At 37.9% G+C, this 17,735-nt stretch overlaps 1 protein-coding gene across 1 annotated transcript in view; it reads right to left on the minus strand.

Annotated features, from left to right (window-relative positions):
* Positions 1-17,735, minus strand: part of ESR2 (estrogen receptor 2) — a 75,785-nt gene that overhangs the window by 15,855 nt on the left and 42,195 nt on the right. Inside the window, exons 7-8 of the mRNA XM_007432429.3 lie at positions 8,473-8,611; positions 7,575-7,708 (exon numbers count right to left, since the gene is read on the minus strand). Coding sequence (XP_007432491.1) covers positions 7,575-7,708; positions 8,473-8,611 — 273 coding nt within the window. The remainder of the gene's footprint in view (positions 1-7,574; positions 7,709-8,472; positions 8,612-17,735) is intronic.

Consider the following 17,735-nt stretch of genomic DNA (forward strand, 5'->3'; position numbering starts at 1 on the left):
GAATCTTGACTGATAGGAATCTAGGTAATCCTTTTTTTTCCAGAAGTCTTTGTATTTGTAAGCTCCCCACTTGCTCCACCAACTTTCCTAAAAAAGGAATATTGAATCCTGGAAGATAGATGTCCCAGAGGATAACTGATTTGAGAGATGGCTTCTTGACAAGGGGACGCAGCTGATCTTGCATGCCTCTGTCAAGGATGAATTCACTGCCTCTTGGACCCAGCCTCCTATTACCACCTTGGCCACTTTAACTAGCCAAGTGGGACAGGAATCCAATCTACGGGGAAAGTAAATTTACGTTCCCCTGCACCAGAAGCCTGGAGGACACCTACACCAGCCCTGCAATAAGGGCCAACAGTTCAGGTGGGGATGCAGCAGGGAAAACAGTACAACAGCAGCACTCCCAGCCAATCCCTATGTTCCAACTTCACATAAAAGACCTCACACCCAGTCATCTGTGGAACAGCACCTCTGATGTGCAGGGTGTTCTGAATGACAATCACCACTACTCTCTTTACCCTGAATTATCACTAGTGGGGCACCCCCTCTCCCCTTTGCCGAGCCCACAAAATTTCAGGCAAAAACACTGACATTTCAGGAGATTTCACAAACTCATGAGGTTTCAGTCATTTAACGTTTTTCTATTACATTTAATGTATTTTTAGGATTCTGTGGATGCTACTATGAGAGTGTGTTGTGCATACAATGGCATCTGCAGGCACTGTAAATGACACTATGCTCAGTCTAGCCAAAAGTCTAGCTGTTTGTTTCATGCTAAGAATTAGCAGGATATCACACTTCGAAAGTCCATGGACTTTGTCAGCAGCATGTTCGGGGAGACTCTGAATCTTTCCAAAATGTGGGTCGGTGGCTACATATGGCCCACAAAATACAATGACCTATTCCTCTTTTGATGTCATATAGATTTTGGGGGGTTGGGATGGGGATAAGAGGGAGATCCCTAAGTTATTTATCAACACGCATTTCTTTATTCTTGGTAACAAGATCTGAGAGAAGACATTATCTATCCCTTCTTTTCAAAATTCCAGTAAAAAAAAATTATCCCGAAGGGTAGAAAAGTTGCTATTCTTAATGTGGCTAACTATCTACTTACAAACCATAGACTAAGATGGATATTTCAGAATGCACGAACATTAAAATTTAATTCTTTTTAAAAGTTCAATACGAATTAATATCAATAATTCTACAATTGTATAAATTTAAATCATATTTACATTTTATTGATTTCTAATAAGTCATTGTCTCTTGTAAAGAACAGTAGACCATGTATCATAAAATATAATTATTTGATTTATGAGTCACAGTGATAGTTGTACTACCTCATTGATAAAGAATCTAGAAGACAAGCCATATGACCAGAAGATCAAACTGTTAAAGAACACATAGTAGTAATAAGTATTCTATGTATTTATTAGATGTAAAATCTTGGGGAAAAAAGACCAGATTGAAAAGTAAGCTATTTTGTAGCTAATCAATCAATCAGCCGGCCAGATTTTACAACCTGGTACCCTCTCCCAAAGTCTTGGGACATTAACTGTGTGTCAGTTAATCAGAATGGCTGGAAATTTTGACTTACTCCTCACTTTCCAACTCTATTTTGTTCAGCCCAGTTCAGGGATGTTCTGAAACAGAGTTTTGGTATGCCACCAAGGTGAAAAGAAGTCTTTTTAGGCTTCTCTGCATTTGTTAACAGTTTCAAAAAATTCAACTACCCTTGCAGCTGTTCCCATCAGAAGGAATATTTTACAAAGTGCCTCCCCCTGCCAAAAATGCACATATATATGGATTGTGTGTATACAGGGAGGAAGAATGCTAGAAACGGTTATGCTTCTATTCTTTGTGAAGAAAGATAGAAGAGCTTTCTATCTTGAAAATACAGAGCAATGGTAGGTATTGGTGGGGAGGGTAACAAACACAGTGATTAAGCAGAGGAAGTGAGCACTGATTGGCTGCTTTATACCAATGCCCATCTAGTTCCCTTTTTCAGAATCCCTGGAAAAACCAGTTCATCTTGCAAAATATTGTGTGCAATTTGAGAGACAATAGGGAAGTAAACTATCATGAGATCAAACCAGGAAGGCAAGCAAGCTTGAAGTCAGCACAGCAGCATTTATTTGCAGTTCATAAATGCCAACTTATGGAAAGGCTTTAAGAATATGTAAGTGTGTGTGCTTATATTTGGCTTATATTCATTTTATCCCTCTCATTATTTCCTTCCCAATGTAGTTGGTTATTCAACCTTTTCTTTGCCCATTACATTGTCCTTCCATCAGCATTGAAATACCCAAGAGAAAATGCCTTAGAGCAAAACAAAAATAGTTTACGACATCCTAAGAACACTAAGGGTGATTATTTTGAGTTAAATTAGCCAAAGCTAATTAGCTAAATTAATTAAGCAGTTGTTAAGAAAATGTCTCTTCTCTGAAAATATTGATACTCAATGTACGTTTTCAATAGAAAAACAGTGGCTGACATGAATGTCCCATTCAGGATAATGCAGTAATTAATTATAAGAGTAAATCTAAAGAAACGTCGTATCCACAATTCAGACAAAATTAAAAAGGTTTTCAAATTCCCCTGCTTTCAATGAAAGCTATTTAAAGATTCCTGAAATATGTGTGTTTAAAGGATTACATTTCACATTTTAAACTTGAATACAAGTACATTTTCAAAGCTTTTAGAAGTATTTCTACTGAATAGACAATTGAGTTTATTATGATGATTATAGTCTCTTAAGCACAATATATAACTGACACTGATTCACACGCTCAGAGGGTTGTAAAGGAGCCCCCTCTCTCCAATACAACTGATAATGACAAGAGTCCTCTTTGCTTTTGATAATGGAAGATTGACAACTCATACATATATACCAGCGTTTCTCAACCCTGGCTGCTTTAAGCTGTGTGGACTTCAATTCCCAGAATTCCCCAGGCAGCTGGCTGGCTGGGGAATTCTGGGAGTTGAAGTCCACACAGCTTAAAGCGGCCAAGGTTGAGAAACGCTGGTATATACATACACACGTATATATACACACACATACTTCCTACTAGGGAATGAGATGGTTTCACCACCAATCTCTTTTTTGAATGACACCGTATTCAAAAGAAAACCTCAAAAGTATTTTTGTAGCTTTTGGAAATATAAGATCTTAATGCGCTAAGATGGGTAAATTCCTTTTGTGACGGAGAATGATCTCACACCAGGAAGCAGGCTTCTGTTGTCTCAGTTAAAACTGAGTAATAGTGTTACAGGAGACCCCAATTTGAAAAGGAGAAATATGTTTGAATGACCTCACTTTTTTAATGTAAGAAGCGGTTTGCTCAACTTGATCATCTGGTTCTGTATCTGGGAGTCAATCAGAGGAATAGCCCCCAAAGGAGCCCACAACTGGGGCAAAAAAAAATATATTCTGCACTGGTAATATTTCCTGCAATTGTTATTGAGGAATGCCACCCTCAAATGCAGTAGTTTTGTTACTATTTCCCATATCCAATGCTAGATCTCTTTGGGGGCACAGCTTGGAAGCTATTTCAGTCACAGAACGGAAGTGTCAGGTACTTTCTGAGACCCATCCACCCAAGAGAGCATTGACCTACCCATATGCACCCAAGCTCTCCCAGAATCCATTCCCACCAAAGAAATTATCTTATTTCTCCACAGGAAGGAGCAATTCCCCACCTGTTTTTGGAGGGTGGTCCTCAGCTATGGCAGTAGCACACTTTTACTTGCGTGTTTGCTTTTCCCCTAAATCTTTATTTTATTTTGCAGCTGCTGCAAAGTGATAGTGGCAGACTCTATGTGTTCAGTAGTCAGGTCCTCTGGACTAGATATTGATCAGGTTTTCTGCAGCTCTTTTGCCCTCCCTCCCAGCAAATCTTCCTCAATGCAATGCTTCAGAAGTTGGGGATTGCCTTGTGAAATTTGTACTCTGTGCAAGATTTGAACTCAGAGAGCTGATTGATGATTGGAGCATTCTTCAGCAGTGCTGATTAATAGGTTGCTGGGAATGGTGGTGTCTCTATTTTGATTGGTTCCCCTTGTCTGTGTGCTGGTGTGGCTTTGATCAGACACCTTTCCAGGTGATAGATCGTATCCAGCTCCATTATACTGTTGATGGCCTGTTGATTTGAGTGCCAGGTTTCTAGGAGTTCTCTGGTTCTCCTGCTGTTTACGTGATCTGTTATTTCCATGTTCTCTCAGTCAAATGTGTGACCTTCATTGAGAACACAGGAGGCTGTTAAGTGTTTGTGATCCTGATTCCTTATAGTAATTGTGTGTTCTCTAATTCTTTGACACAAAGGGCACCCTGTTAGTCCCACATAGTGCTGGTTGCAGTCCCAGCAATTCATTTTCTATACAATGTTACTTCTGTCTTGGTGAGGTGTGCATAGAATTCTTTGTAGTGTTTGTATAGGTTTGTGGGCCACTGTGATGTGCTGGTGTGTTTTGATGTATTTTTTATGTATGGGAGTTTTATTGTAGTGATTCTTGGAGTGTCTTTCTGTTCTCTGTTTTGTTTCCTAGTGCATTTTTTAATGAAAGGGTGGGGGATTGATTCTTCTTAAATATATTTTGAAGGTAGCTAAGTTCTGTTTATCTGAGTGTTGATGAGCTGCAATGTGTTTTCGCTATGTTGATGAGGTGATCTTGTGTGTTGTGGGGTGGTTGCTGTGGGAGTTTGGTCAGTGTCTGTTGGTTTTTCTACAAACCCAGGTTTGCAGTCTGCCACTGTTCTGCTTGATGATGAGGATGTCAAGGAATGGGAGTTTATTTTCTTTCTCAGTCTCTATGATAAAGTTGATTCCTGGGCATGTGGAATTAAGCATTTGATATGTATTTTCAATTTGATTTTCTTTTGGAATGACAAATGTGTCATCAACATATCTGATCCATGTTTTGGAATGCAATGCTTTCTAGGTGTGGCATGACTTCTTCTGCTATGGATTCTGAAATGGGGAGCCTAAAGGTTACTCTGTGATCTGTTTGTATATGCAGTTGTTAAACTGGAAGTAGATGGTGAGGTTGAGGGTTAATAATTCCATGGGGTTGGAAATTGAGGTTTTGTTTCCATATTTTGTTCATGCACTGCAGTTTGTGGAAAGTTTTTTGTGTGAGGTCAGGTTCTATGGAATTGAATAGTGCAGTAACATCAAAGCATAACATGACTTCATCTTTCTCTATGCTAATGTTCTTGATCTTGTTCAAGAATTGGATGGGTGATGTGATGGATTGTTCTACTTCTTGTACTGTATGATGTAGTATCCTGTGGAGTTCTTTAGAAATCCCATACGTTGGGATGTTGGGAGGTGAAACAATAAGGAGCAGGAGTATGCCTTTCTAATAGACTTTGGATCATCTATAAAACTTAATTACCCTGAGGTTTCTGGATCTCATTCTGTGTAGTTTGCGGGGAGATGATTTGCTGCTCTCTGAAGAGGTTCAGGAGGCTTCCACGTAGGAAAAATGGTGGACTGACACATCTCCAAAGAGCGGAGACAATGCTGAGGTGGAGAACTGCGACTGGGCAGTGAACCCGTATCAGTGGAGCTTCTCCAGACAAGGAGAAGCTGAAGAGATTGCCCACATGTGCTTCGGAAGACAGGCACCTTGGAGCACCAGGAGCCAAAGAAGAAAGATCAAGCTCACAGCCTCAAGTGGAGCCTGTAAAGGATACCAGGTCCACCCAAATTCCACATTCTAAAGCACATTTGCATTATAACTATTTATCTTCAGAGCAGCAGAGTAACTAGACCTCCTGGTGAATGTTCCTACGACTCAGGGCATGAATAAAGGGAAAGGGAAAAAATAAGTACAAGGATTTAAAAATAATCTACAGCAAAAAGCTGGCTAAGAGTTTGGACTATGAAAATTTAAAACAGATAAAAGGGCTAGCTGAATTTGGACTTGTTTATTTTAAAGCATTTTCATATTAATTCAGAAGAGGTTCAGGAGGCAATTATTAATTTTCCTGTGTAGTTTGGGGATGGGTTGTTTCGAATTTCTTGATATATGGTGGTAGAGTATTAAGGCATGTTTCTGTTCTGCAGGTGTAGTCTTTTTTTGCTCATGATGGCTGTGGTTCATCCTGACTCTGCTGGCAAGATAATGATGCTAAGGTCCACTCGTAATTTCTTCATGGCTATCTTTTCTTGCCTGCCAGTTCATAAGTGAGTAATTTGGGTTGCTTTGGAAATGATGTTTAATCTGACGTCTGTTGTTTTTCATGGGAAAATCCTGAGATTTGGAGGGCAGTTTCTAGTTTGCTAGGAAGTATGGGATATCGGCATTTCCAGGGTTGAAACTGAATCCTTTTTCTAAGAAGCTGATCTCTCCTGGAGAAAGTTTCTGTTGGAGAAGCTTATAATTCTACCATTTGTAGTTATATTCTCCCAATTTTGGAGTCTGGTCAGTTTCACCTCCAAGCTAGTGCTCAGGGCAGCTGCTGCTCTGAAAATCCATGATTTCCACGTTTTGTTTTGTTTTTAGTTGGGTTTGCAGCAGAATTCCTTGGAGGGTGAGCTTGCAGGAGCTAATATGTCATATTTTTGTAAACCAGTTTTATCATTGATTAAGCCTTAGGTCATCTTTTTGCTGCTTTTTTTTTTTTTTTTTTTGCTGCATTCGAAACAGTTTCACTGTTAATCGGAGATTTGTATTGAATGCTATCTTCAGTACAAAGATAGGCTATCTTTTCTAAAGCATTCGTGCAGGGAGAAAATGTGTTCTTGTGTGACCTTGTGTCTTTTGCAAGGCGTTCCCATTTTCTGACCAAATTGCATTACGCTGGTGGTTCTTATGGATTTCTTGGAACAGAGGTAGCCCAGGTTTCTATGTGCACTTAGTTTATTGTTTGTTTGTTTGTTTATTTGTTTGTTTATTGCTGGGTTCTCTGTGCTTCGAGAGACCAGGACCAAAGTACTGATCAGATTTTCGGCAGATGTTTTGCCCCACCTCTCAGTGAGACTTCCTCAATACAATAATTCAAAAGTGGAGATTGCCTGGCAGTATTTGTAGCCTCTGTAAGAACTGAACACAGGGAGGTTGGTTGGTTGATTGGAAATTTCCTAGGAGCCAGCCTGGCCACTATTTTGGACCTTTTTACAGTGTTCCCAATGTCTTATTTTACCTAGGGCAGTGTTTCTCAGCCTTGGGGATTTTAAGATGTGTGGAACTCCCAGAATTCCCCAGCCAGCCACTGTATAGCAAATTTAATTCCATAGAAACAGCTGGGAAAAGAACTGGATGATATAACTAAAATAGGTGGAATAGCTTAAGTTGCACAGTTTTCTTAAAAGGTCTTTTAAGATTTATCTTTAGAAACTAAAAAAAACACATGCAGACACAATCATGCAGAATGGTACAACAGTGACCTAGGTGTTATTTCTGTGTATCAATCATAAAACCATTATAACATGAGGAAGGGAAAAGCACTTTGGATGTTTTTATTTCATTCACCTTAATAGCTCTTGTGTCCTTTGATATTTCTGCTACCACAACCCAATTTTTTGTCTCAATAATAAGCACAGCTTGACATGACTGAAACTTCTACTCACTGGAATTGAGAAGGATCATTGCCTTGACACAGAGATATTCTTTGTGCTGCAATTTCAGCTCTCGAAGCCTTGAAGTTGTTGCCAAGAGCATGTCAAAGATTTCCAAAATTCCTTCTACACATTTTCCCTCATCCCTAATTTGAAAATAGTCAGAGGATTACTTGACACACAAAGCATGCTTTCCACCAAAATACTGCATTTTATTCCAACATATAGTCACATTTTGTCTCTATTAAATGGTTCATATTTCAATGTACAGTGTCAGTGTTTTAATTGGTAGATTGAAATCATAAATGTTCAACACAAAATTCTTATCCTTGTTTTATAAAATGTTATCATACCTTCCATACAATCTAGCTCATGATCATGTTCCTTTAGCTTTCTTGCTTTTGACAATTTCTCTTTCTGTCTTGCTGCTCTGATGCTTGAAACTTCCTCCTAGAATATGTATATTTCATTCAACCTAACATTCCACACATTATTTCCAGGATGACCAAAAATTCCAGCCTTGCTTTGACTAATGATATCACAACTGTACCCCCTATACAGTTTCTTGCAACCTGAAAAAAACAGTAATTAAAAAAAGATGTGTTGTGGCCATAAAAAGATTGCCCAGCCTAGTGTTAGACTACTGCAATGAACTTTCTACAGTCTTTCCAATTAACTCCAACTGAAAACTCCTTGTGCAGGAATTGGTGAAGCTTCTTGTAATATCATTGCCAGTAAATCTACAGCAGAAGATGGGCAGGGGTGAACTGAATGTTAACCAGGTAGTTCATGCAGGAGAAAATATTTGGGCCTTCCCAAATAGAGTAAAAGATTGTGTTTGTTAATGCATTATCATTCAGACCTTAACTTCCAAACATGCCCCTAAGTTCAACAATACTTATTTTCTCACCTGTCGAGCACAAGATCTGGTGCAAATATGAGCTTCCCTGGGTGATCAATGGATCTCCACATCAGACCCACCATTAACACTTCCAACCAACAGCTTTCCAAAAGCCTTACTTGATCATATAGACTGAGCTCTATGAAGCCTTTAAAAGAAAGGGGGAAGGAAAGGGGAAGGTATAATTACATCATGAATACCCAAATATACACTCCTTCCCTGTCCCCAGAACAATATAAATTCTTCAAAATTCAAAATTATTTCCTTGATTCACTTGAAAGTAGAAAAACCATGTCCTAAACTCTTAGAAATTTGTCCACTGTTTATACTGAGTGGTGGATCCCTCCGTCATTCATCTACTATTTACACTGGGTGGTAGACACATGGATTTTGGCTTTATAAATGTGATTAATTAATTAATTGATTGATTGATTGATTAATAAACAAAAATAAATTCTGGATGCCCACTGCCAAGGATTTTGCCAGATATGTTAAGATTTTGTAAACACAACCGACATGAAGAACAAAACAGCAACTATAAACCAACCCTAACAGAAGGAGGCTCCACAGTCACCCTGTGCCCAAGGCCTGGCAGAACTACCAGGTCTTTAACAATTTCTAAAATGACATAATGGATCTCTGGGGGATTGTAGTTCCAGAGGATGAGGGTCCTGGGTCCCACAAGGTGACATTGTTTAATTGATGGAACATATTTAAAGTATTTTTTTATTAAGTCAGTCTTCTATATACCTTAATGGTATTTATGGGGACGATGTAAGAAGAGGACCACAAAACTATATTTGATCCTATATCCATGGATTTCTCTGTTTTGCCTTCATTTCCCATTTCTTTTCCTACCACTCAGCTGATGCCTCAATATTCCATACATTTTAGAATCCACATGAATCAGGTTCACCAGACTTTGGAGAAATATTCATACTCTCTTCTCCATTTAATTTGCAATCTCCTATGCTCTTCTGATGGAACTATTTCACTTCCAAACTAATAGGCACTTAGCTACATGAGATCACTACTGAAGGGAATAGGTAGGTGGTGATGGATAAATAAACCAGCTGCTTATCTGAAAGTACTTTGTCAGGAACAAGAGGAGTGTATGCATGTGATAAAATTTAATGGTAGACTATTCTTGTAATGTTGACACAGGATTAAATCAATCTGCACACAGTAAAGTCAACAAAGGCTCCCTTTTGCCCAATGCTGCATTTCATCACTTTTTTTAGGCCATGAAGAAAGACTGACAGAAATTACAAAAGGAGATACTTACAAAAATAAACCACATTACTGCAGTTCAGAAAGATATCTTCTCCAAATCTCAGCAGAACAGTACTAGGCTCTGCTATATAAGCCTTTACCATGCATTCTCAAACCATCATCTGTTACACCACAAGATAGAGCCTCCTTATTAATATTAAGGAAATCAATGGATGGTGAACACCACAGATGATCTCCGTGCTATAGCCTAAGACCAGGAGCCATACAAATTAGTTAGAAATGAATCAGTTGCAATCCACTGTTCTAGCTGGCACTAAAAGCAAAGCCTTATGAGGGAATCAGCCACTTACTTAAGAATTAATCTTAATAGAGATGAAAAAGATTTTTTTTTGTTTTTTTTTAAGAGAAAAGGAGGAGAAAGAGAAGAAGGTTGTAAGCATTTCTGCATAAGAATGTGTAATGAAACCCACTGCTCTCTTTCTCTGAAAAAAATCTGTTCTGGCAGGGAGTGATTCTTATTAAATGAGATGGCAGAAAGAAAATTTAAACACTAAGAACACTTCAAGATTCATTTATTTATTTATCACTTCTTTTAGTTATTTGTTGCTTTATTGCTTTATTTACTGCTTACTTGCCTTACATGCTTCAGTTTATATGAACTTTATATGCTCCATTTCTGAAGGCTCAAAGTGGCTTTTTTTCTGCCTGTATTTCAAAGGGAACTAATCTAATCTACAGCTCTTGGCTAATGCACACATCAGACCATAATTATCTTTTAGATGTTCCACTTCCCCAAATTTTACAGTGCGGTTCCCAATTAGTAAAAAATAAATAAAGTACCAAAAAGCATATTAAATGCATTAAATAGAGGAGGAGGAGGAGAAGGAGAAGGAGAAGGAGAAGGAGAAGGAGAAGGAGAAGGAGAAGGAGAAGGAGAAGGAGAAGGAGAAGGAGAAGGAGAAGGAGAAGGAGAAGGAGAAGGAGAAGGAGAAGGAGAAGGAGAAGGAGAAGGAGTTTATTCCTATATGACAAGTAACCCAGAATGAGCAAACAATGGCCCTCAGATGTTGTTGAACTACAACTCCTAGCAGGTTCAGACAGCATGGCCAATACCAGAGGGTCCTGGGAACTGTGGTTGTGGCAAAACACAGGTTTCCCATTCTTAAACTTATTTGTATTTTTTCTTGCAGATTTTTACCATGTTGTATAGGCAACGGCAAGAGATGTCAACTTGCCATACAGACTGGGACACCAGGAAGTTGGTCTTCTCACTAAGACAGGAGTCACTGAATGGTAGCTGGAATCAAATCCAGGCTGATAGTTGCCTATTTCTTTCTATAGGAAACAGCTACTGTTAGGGGTTGCTTTTTCTGACATGGATTAATGAAAGGGGGACAGATGTGCATTAGTGGCACCATATGAACTTTACAGACATTAATTATCCTAATTTCTGAAGTCAACAGAGAGGTGTACAGCTTTTGACCCAAAGCTAGCTCATATTATAAATTTCAATGAGATAAAAGATTAAAAGCATTAGATGTGTGGACAACAACAATATTCTTGCATTTAATTAATTAAATTTATTTTATTAAATTTAAAGCCAACACCTTTGCCTTGGCACTGCATTCAAAGGTGAAATGCATTCTTTAGTCCTAAAAAGGGTATTCATCTCTATTTTGAAAGAAGAATGATGTGTGAACATTTAGCCAGACCAAAAAGGTTTATGTTAATATCTGCAGTACCACTTGAGATACTAGAACAACTTGTTAAATCCTTTAGAACTAAAAAACCTACGATTAGTTTTTATAGATATTGGTTATCAGTAAATCAATTTGATAGGCAGATGTTAAGGGTTGAGTGGAATAAGAACTGAAAGTTTCTCTATTGCCTAGACAATGGGAGGGTGTCTTATCTTCTATAACAAGAGTGTCAATGGACGTTAAACTATGACTCATACAACAAAAAATAATATTTAGAATTTACTAGACTCCATTACATTTGTATAGAAAAGGATTGTCAAAAACAGCAATTTGTTGGAGATGTAATAAGGACAATGCCTCTTTTTACAACGTCCTATACTTACTACGTTTTGGGAAAAAGTAGTGGACTATATCAACATGATTGTGCAACAAAAGCTAAAATTTTCAGACAATAATATTCTTTTGAACTATACACCTAGTACATGGAATTTGACATCTAGACAATGTAAATAGATTTCCCATGTCCTTACTATGGCCAAAAAACTGATACTGCAATGTTGGAAAGATAAACGTATGGCCCCATTCACTCCATGGATTGAAGACCTGATTGCACTTGCCACTTATGAGTGGATTGCTTATAGACTTAGACTTTGAATGGACAAGTATAATGAAATATGGGACTTATTTATACAACATACAGTAGGTTAAAAAAAATGACACTTGTATAAATGTATTGGAAATATATATACATTTGAATAATATTTGCATTAGATAAATATATAGATGTATAACTATTTATTATATAATGGTATACTACACTAATTTTTTTTTTTGTTCTTATATTTTTACCACTTTTTTGTAATACCACCTTTTAATGTTTTCTTTCTTCTTCTGGTGTATTATTATTATTATTGTGTTTTTTCTTTTTGTTATTAATTAAAAAGCAATACAAATTTATAAAAAAAAATCTGCAGTATCAATTTTTCAATATGATCACACTTCTATTCTGCCTTCCAACTTTTTCACACCCCAGATGTATCCTACAATATAAATACAAAATGCCAATGTGATTACACAGATTGAATTTAGATAGTATTTTTCCTGAGAGTTAGATTAATAGAGGAAAATAGACCATTCTGAATACAAAGAAAACAGTACTGATGAAGACAAATACTTGTGAAAAAAGATGTTTGGAGGCTTAGTCATGTTTGTAGTAGACCTATCAAAATCAGCTGAACTTCAGCTAGCCATGATTAAATTAAGCCACATTTATTTCAGTATGCTATTCTAAGTATGAATATATTTGGATCCGTGTTAGAGGACTTTTTTCCAAAGTAGAGGATAAAAATATAACTAACAACTGCATTTATTACATAAGATGGATTGAATTGGAAGAGCAGCAGAATTACGCACATTCTACCATCATCTCTTTGAGGGACAAAATAAGCTGAGAAAGTAATCAAAAGTGAAAATGGATTCATTTCCCAGATGAGTGCAAATAATCAAAGTAAAATTACTATCATCAGGACCCCATTCAAGATATCAGTGCCTCCAAATTTCATTTAAGACTTTTAATGAAAAGTAATGTTCTTCTAGTATGTGTCAGTTTTCCTGCTGTGTATGTGTTTTATAGGCTGTACAAAACTAGACACTGAGAGACTATATATCAGGCAAATGGCTAATGTATTGTTTGTGTAAGCTAAGTCCAATACTTTTAAAAACTCCACACCTTATAGTTTGTTTTTCAGCTGCAAAATCTGTTAGTTCCTTTTTAATTTAAAAAATGTTTAGGAAGAATTTTAGATTAATTTTCTTAACTGTACTCAAATTGAAATGCTGAAGTCAAAATCTCTATAAATGTCACCAGCATTAGGCATTACAGTGGTACCTTGGGTCACGAACGCTTCTGTTCACGACCAATTCAGGTCACGAACAGCACCGTTCTCAAAATGTTGCTTCCGTCTGCGAACTCCACATCAGGTGATGAACAGGATCCGCGGCCATTTTCCCTCCCGTGACATGTGGTGGTGGCTTCCTGGAGGGAGGGGGACTCTCCCTCCAAGCAATAACCGCCTCCCCACCCTCCTTCCTGTCCTCCACACCAGAAGTCGCCTCGAGCAAGGTTAGCGTTCTCTCTCTTCGTACTGCACTGTTCTGTATTTTGTTTCATATTTTTGTGATTTAAAAAAAAAATACATATGGTTCAGAATGGATTAACCGTATTTACATTGAACCTTATGGGAAAATTTGATTCAGGTCGCGACCAATTCGGGTCACGACCAGAGTCGCGGAACGAATTAAGTTCGTGACCCGAGGTACCAGTGTATTTGGTAATTTCTGCAAGATTCTTGTCTTCATACCCTAGTTGTAAAGATGTGTGGCTAGGGCACCATGCTGAACTGATTCTGGTTGAATGTTAGAAAAGTGTCCTAATAATAAAAACAGTTTGACAGTGGAGCCAAGATACAGTAGTTTTAACTGCCTCCATATTTCTGTTCTTTAAATCTTATGGTTGCTCTTCTGTTGATTCTTGCCTATTTTGCATTAGGACTGGAGCCAATTATAAATACAGGTAGTCCCCAGGTTAAGAATGCCCAGATTACAGATGACCCACGGTTCAGAACAGAGCCTACTGTAGCAAACTTTGAGTTAAATACCCAATTTGAGTTCATTACACAATACTACTTATACAGCATTACACAATGATACTGTTCCAGCTTACGTACAAATTCGACTTAAGGACAGACCTTGGGGACGGAACATGTTCTTAAACTAGGGACTACCTGTACTGTCAAATAAATAAATGCCAGAGATGCTCATGCAGAAACTGTATAGCCATCTGTCAGGGTGCTTTAATGGGGTTCCTGTTCTGAGCTTGGACTTGATGATCTAAATGCCCCTTCTCAACTCTCTGATTTTATAATGTTATTGTTCTTTGGTAGAGCTTTTATGATTAAACCTGGGCTGCAGCAGTTCTAGCTAAGCAGCCAATTCCATTTTGACTTCATTATTTTAATGTCAAATTTAAGACTTTCTGTGCTCACAACAATACAGTCAAAATGGTTCAACCCATATATAAATGGGAATCATCCGCAGATTCAAGGTATGCCCAGTATCTGCAAATAGGAGGAGGATAAGGCTTAAAGAAAAAGAATATGACTTCCACTAAGGCAAACCCTGTCTTGTTAACAATTCCCTGTAAATAATAAACTATTATTTCTTTATCCATACATTAAGGGCTTCAGTTTTATGTATTTGTATCTGATACCAGCAACATCTCACTTGGAATTTGTATTTAATTCATACCTGATTTTGACCTAAAGATCAGGTTTTGTCTAATGTGGGGGCTTTTTTTTTTTTTTGCTTCTTCCCTATCCCTTACTTCTTGTAACATCTTACCTGGCAAAGAGAAGTCAAAAAGCTTGCATGTATTTCTAAGGTATTATTTAGCTACAGCGATTTTTCCCATAGAGCTAGGATTACTTCTACTTTAAAAATGTAAAAAAAACAGATTAGCTAACCAGGGCTTCTAGGCAGACAAAAAAAAAACCAGCACCAGTCATAATGGATCAGTTGAAAGTAATACTGTATTCTTTATAGAAAGAAAGAAAAAAACATAAACATTAGGTGAAGTACAATGTTTGAAAAACAAGAAGGAGGAAGAGTCACATAGATAGAAATGATAGAAACAGTCACGTGTTATCTGGATAGGTCATTTCTTGACTCACACTGAGAAGTCACAGCTATCTAAAGACAGCAATAGAGAAATCAAAGATTTTAATACAAATGAGTAAAAACTTTCCCCAAACAGGGAACTGAGTTCTAAGTGGGGTACTAAAGCCCAAAACACCCAGGGGACCCCAAGTTGCCTACTTGGAACACAAAGAACCAAGTCTATCAAGAAGAGTTGTGCTACTCTGAAGCTTCAGAACAGATTCCAGAGCTTCAGTGCTGATGATGTTTCCAGACCTCTGGATGACAAGCAGCCCCCATAAGCCTCAGGGACTGAGGAACAGGACTCTAGAGGCTCTACAAGGGAAGGATTCCTATCTCTGCCCTGAAGTGAAGAAGAGATGGGTGACAAGAATTGGAGACTCCCTACTGAGTGGAATTGAAGCAGCAATTTGTTAGCTGGACAGCCTATCAAGAGAAGCATGCTACCTTCCTGGGGCACACATTCTTGATGTGATGGAAAGGCTCCCAAGACTCCTTAAGGCCACTTCTTACTGATCCCTGTGGGACCAAATGGCATAGCCAACACAAGCCTGAAGATATTGCACAGGCCTTTGAAGCACTAGTCAAGAAGGTGAAAAGCACTGGGAGCACAGGTAGTGCTTCTCCACTCCTACCTGTCAACAGACAGGACCCAGGAAAAGAGAGGAAAATACTTGAAGTGAACAGGTAGATCAGGTTATGTGACCCAAAGACTGCACACAGTATAAGGAACAAATAAGAAGAATGAAAAAGCCTCAATGCAGGAAGTCAAAGTATTTCAGAAGGTTGAAATCTGGTAGGAGAAAACCCATGAGCAAAATTCAAGAATTGAAGATTCAAATGTATTCAAAAGGAATAGGCAAGACAAAAGGAACTCTGAGTAAAAAACAATGAGGGATGGCTGAAACTGTTTTTAGGTACTTCCCCAAACTGCTTTATTGAAGGAAGTATCAACATGTATTGAGAACTAAAAATCTGAGCATGATAGTTCTGTTGACAGCATTCGGGTAAGAATACAAGGCAGTGGAAACAACAAAGATATTATAGGAATATCTTTGTAGATATTGTAGGAAACTTCTACAGACCTGAAAGACCAGGTGAGAGATAGATCATCATGGAGAAAATCTACCCATGTGGTTGCTAAGAGTAAAAAACGATCTGATGCCACATAATCAACCTATAGACTAAAAACTATTCCATTTTCCAGAAGGCTGAAGATGGGACAAGGGGATCAGCTCTCCTAGAAGGAGAGGGAAAAGCTGACTGAAGAGGTACAAGCTTTGGGAACTTGGGAGGAAGTAATCAAAGGATCTCAGAGTTCAAAATATGGTAGAGAGTGAAATTAAAGCATCATTACACATGCACGCTAGATTTCAGGAGATCGAAATTGAAAAAGCTTAGAGATGTACTAGGTAGGATGCCATGGAAAGAAATCCTGGAGCACAGAGGACAGGGAACTTCTAAAAAAGAAGACACTGGAAGACACACCATTTCAATGAGAAAAAAAACTGGGGAGAGCTTAGGGAGTCATCATGGATGCAGAGTGTGTGTGTGTGTGTGTATGTGTGTGTGTGTGTATATATATATACACACATATATATATATATATAAAGTTTTTAAAAGAACATAAAAACTAACACAAACTAATTCAGAATAAAGAAAAACAAAGAAAGGAAAAGAGAAAGCAAAAAAGACAAAAGTACAGAAAGAAAAGATAAAAACGAATAGAAAGAAGAAGCTTCTAATTTCCTTTGCAGCAAATAGAAATATGATTACAAAGTTATCTTTTACTCTATGACTATAAAAAAAAGCTCACTTTTTTCCTGAGTTAACATTCTAATTCTAAATTTTTTTAATTGAGTTAAAAGAGTTCTAATTGAAATATGAGTTAAAAGGGACCTACATATAAAATGGATCACCAAACAAGTGTTCCAGCAAGTACATAATATCTGCTGAAAGAAAGACCAAAAGGCTAAAGGACAAAAGATATTTAGACCTAGAAGGGCAGCTAAAAGCAATGAAAAGGGGGGTTTTTTTGGCTATGTCAATAATAAAATGAAGAAAAAGAAAAGGGTGAGCCTGTTGCTAGGAGAGTATGGTAGCGTAGTAACAGGTGATGGAGAGAGGGCAGAGCTCCTCAATTCCCTCTTTGCTTTGGTCTTCTCCCCAAGAGCTACTATGTTCAAATTAACCTAAGCAGAACCTTCTACAAAAGAAGGAATTGGCAACCCAAAGTAAAGGAAGATATGGTGAGGGAGCACTTGGCTACGATGAATGAGTCTAAGTCTCCACAATCATGTCAGTTATGTCTGAGAGTCTTGAAATATTTTGTGGATGTCATCTCAGATCCTCCTTTCTATCCCCTTTGAGAAATCATGGAGAAGGGCCAGAGGACTGGAGAAATGTAAAAGTTCCTATCTTCAAAACAGAAAAAAAAGAGGATGCTGGTATCTACAAGTCAATCAACTTGACATTAATCCTGGACAAAATTCTGGGCCAAATGACTAAATGGTCAGTTTGTGATCATTTAGAACAGAATGTATTGCTTGGCATGAGCCAGAATGGCTTTATCAATAAAGCATGCCAAACCAACCTGATCTCCTTTTTTGATAGTGACCGTAGGAA

This window comes from Python bivittatus, unplaced genomic scaffold (assembly GCF_059951505.1).
Source record: "Python bivittatus isolate LINGU-HERP-01145 unplaced genomic scaffold, Pbiv_v1 ctg000580_np1212, whole genome shotgun sequence".
Classification (NCBI taxonomy): domain Eukaryota; kingdom Metazoa; phylum Chordata; class Lepidosauria; order Squamata; family Pythonidae; genus Python; species Python bivittatus.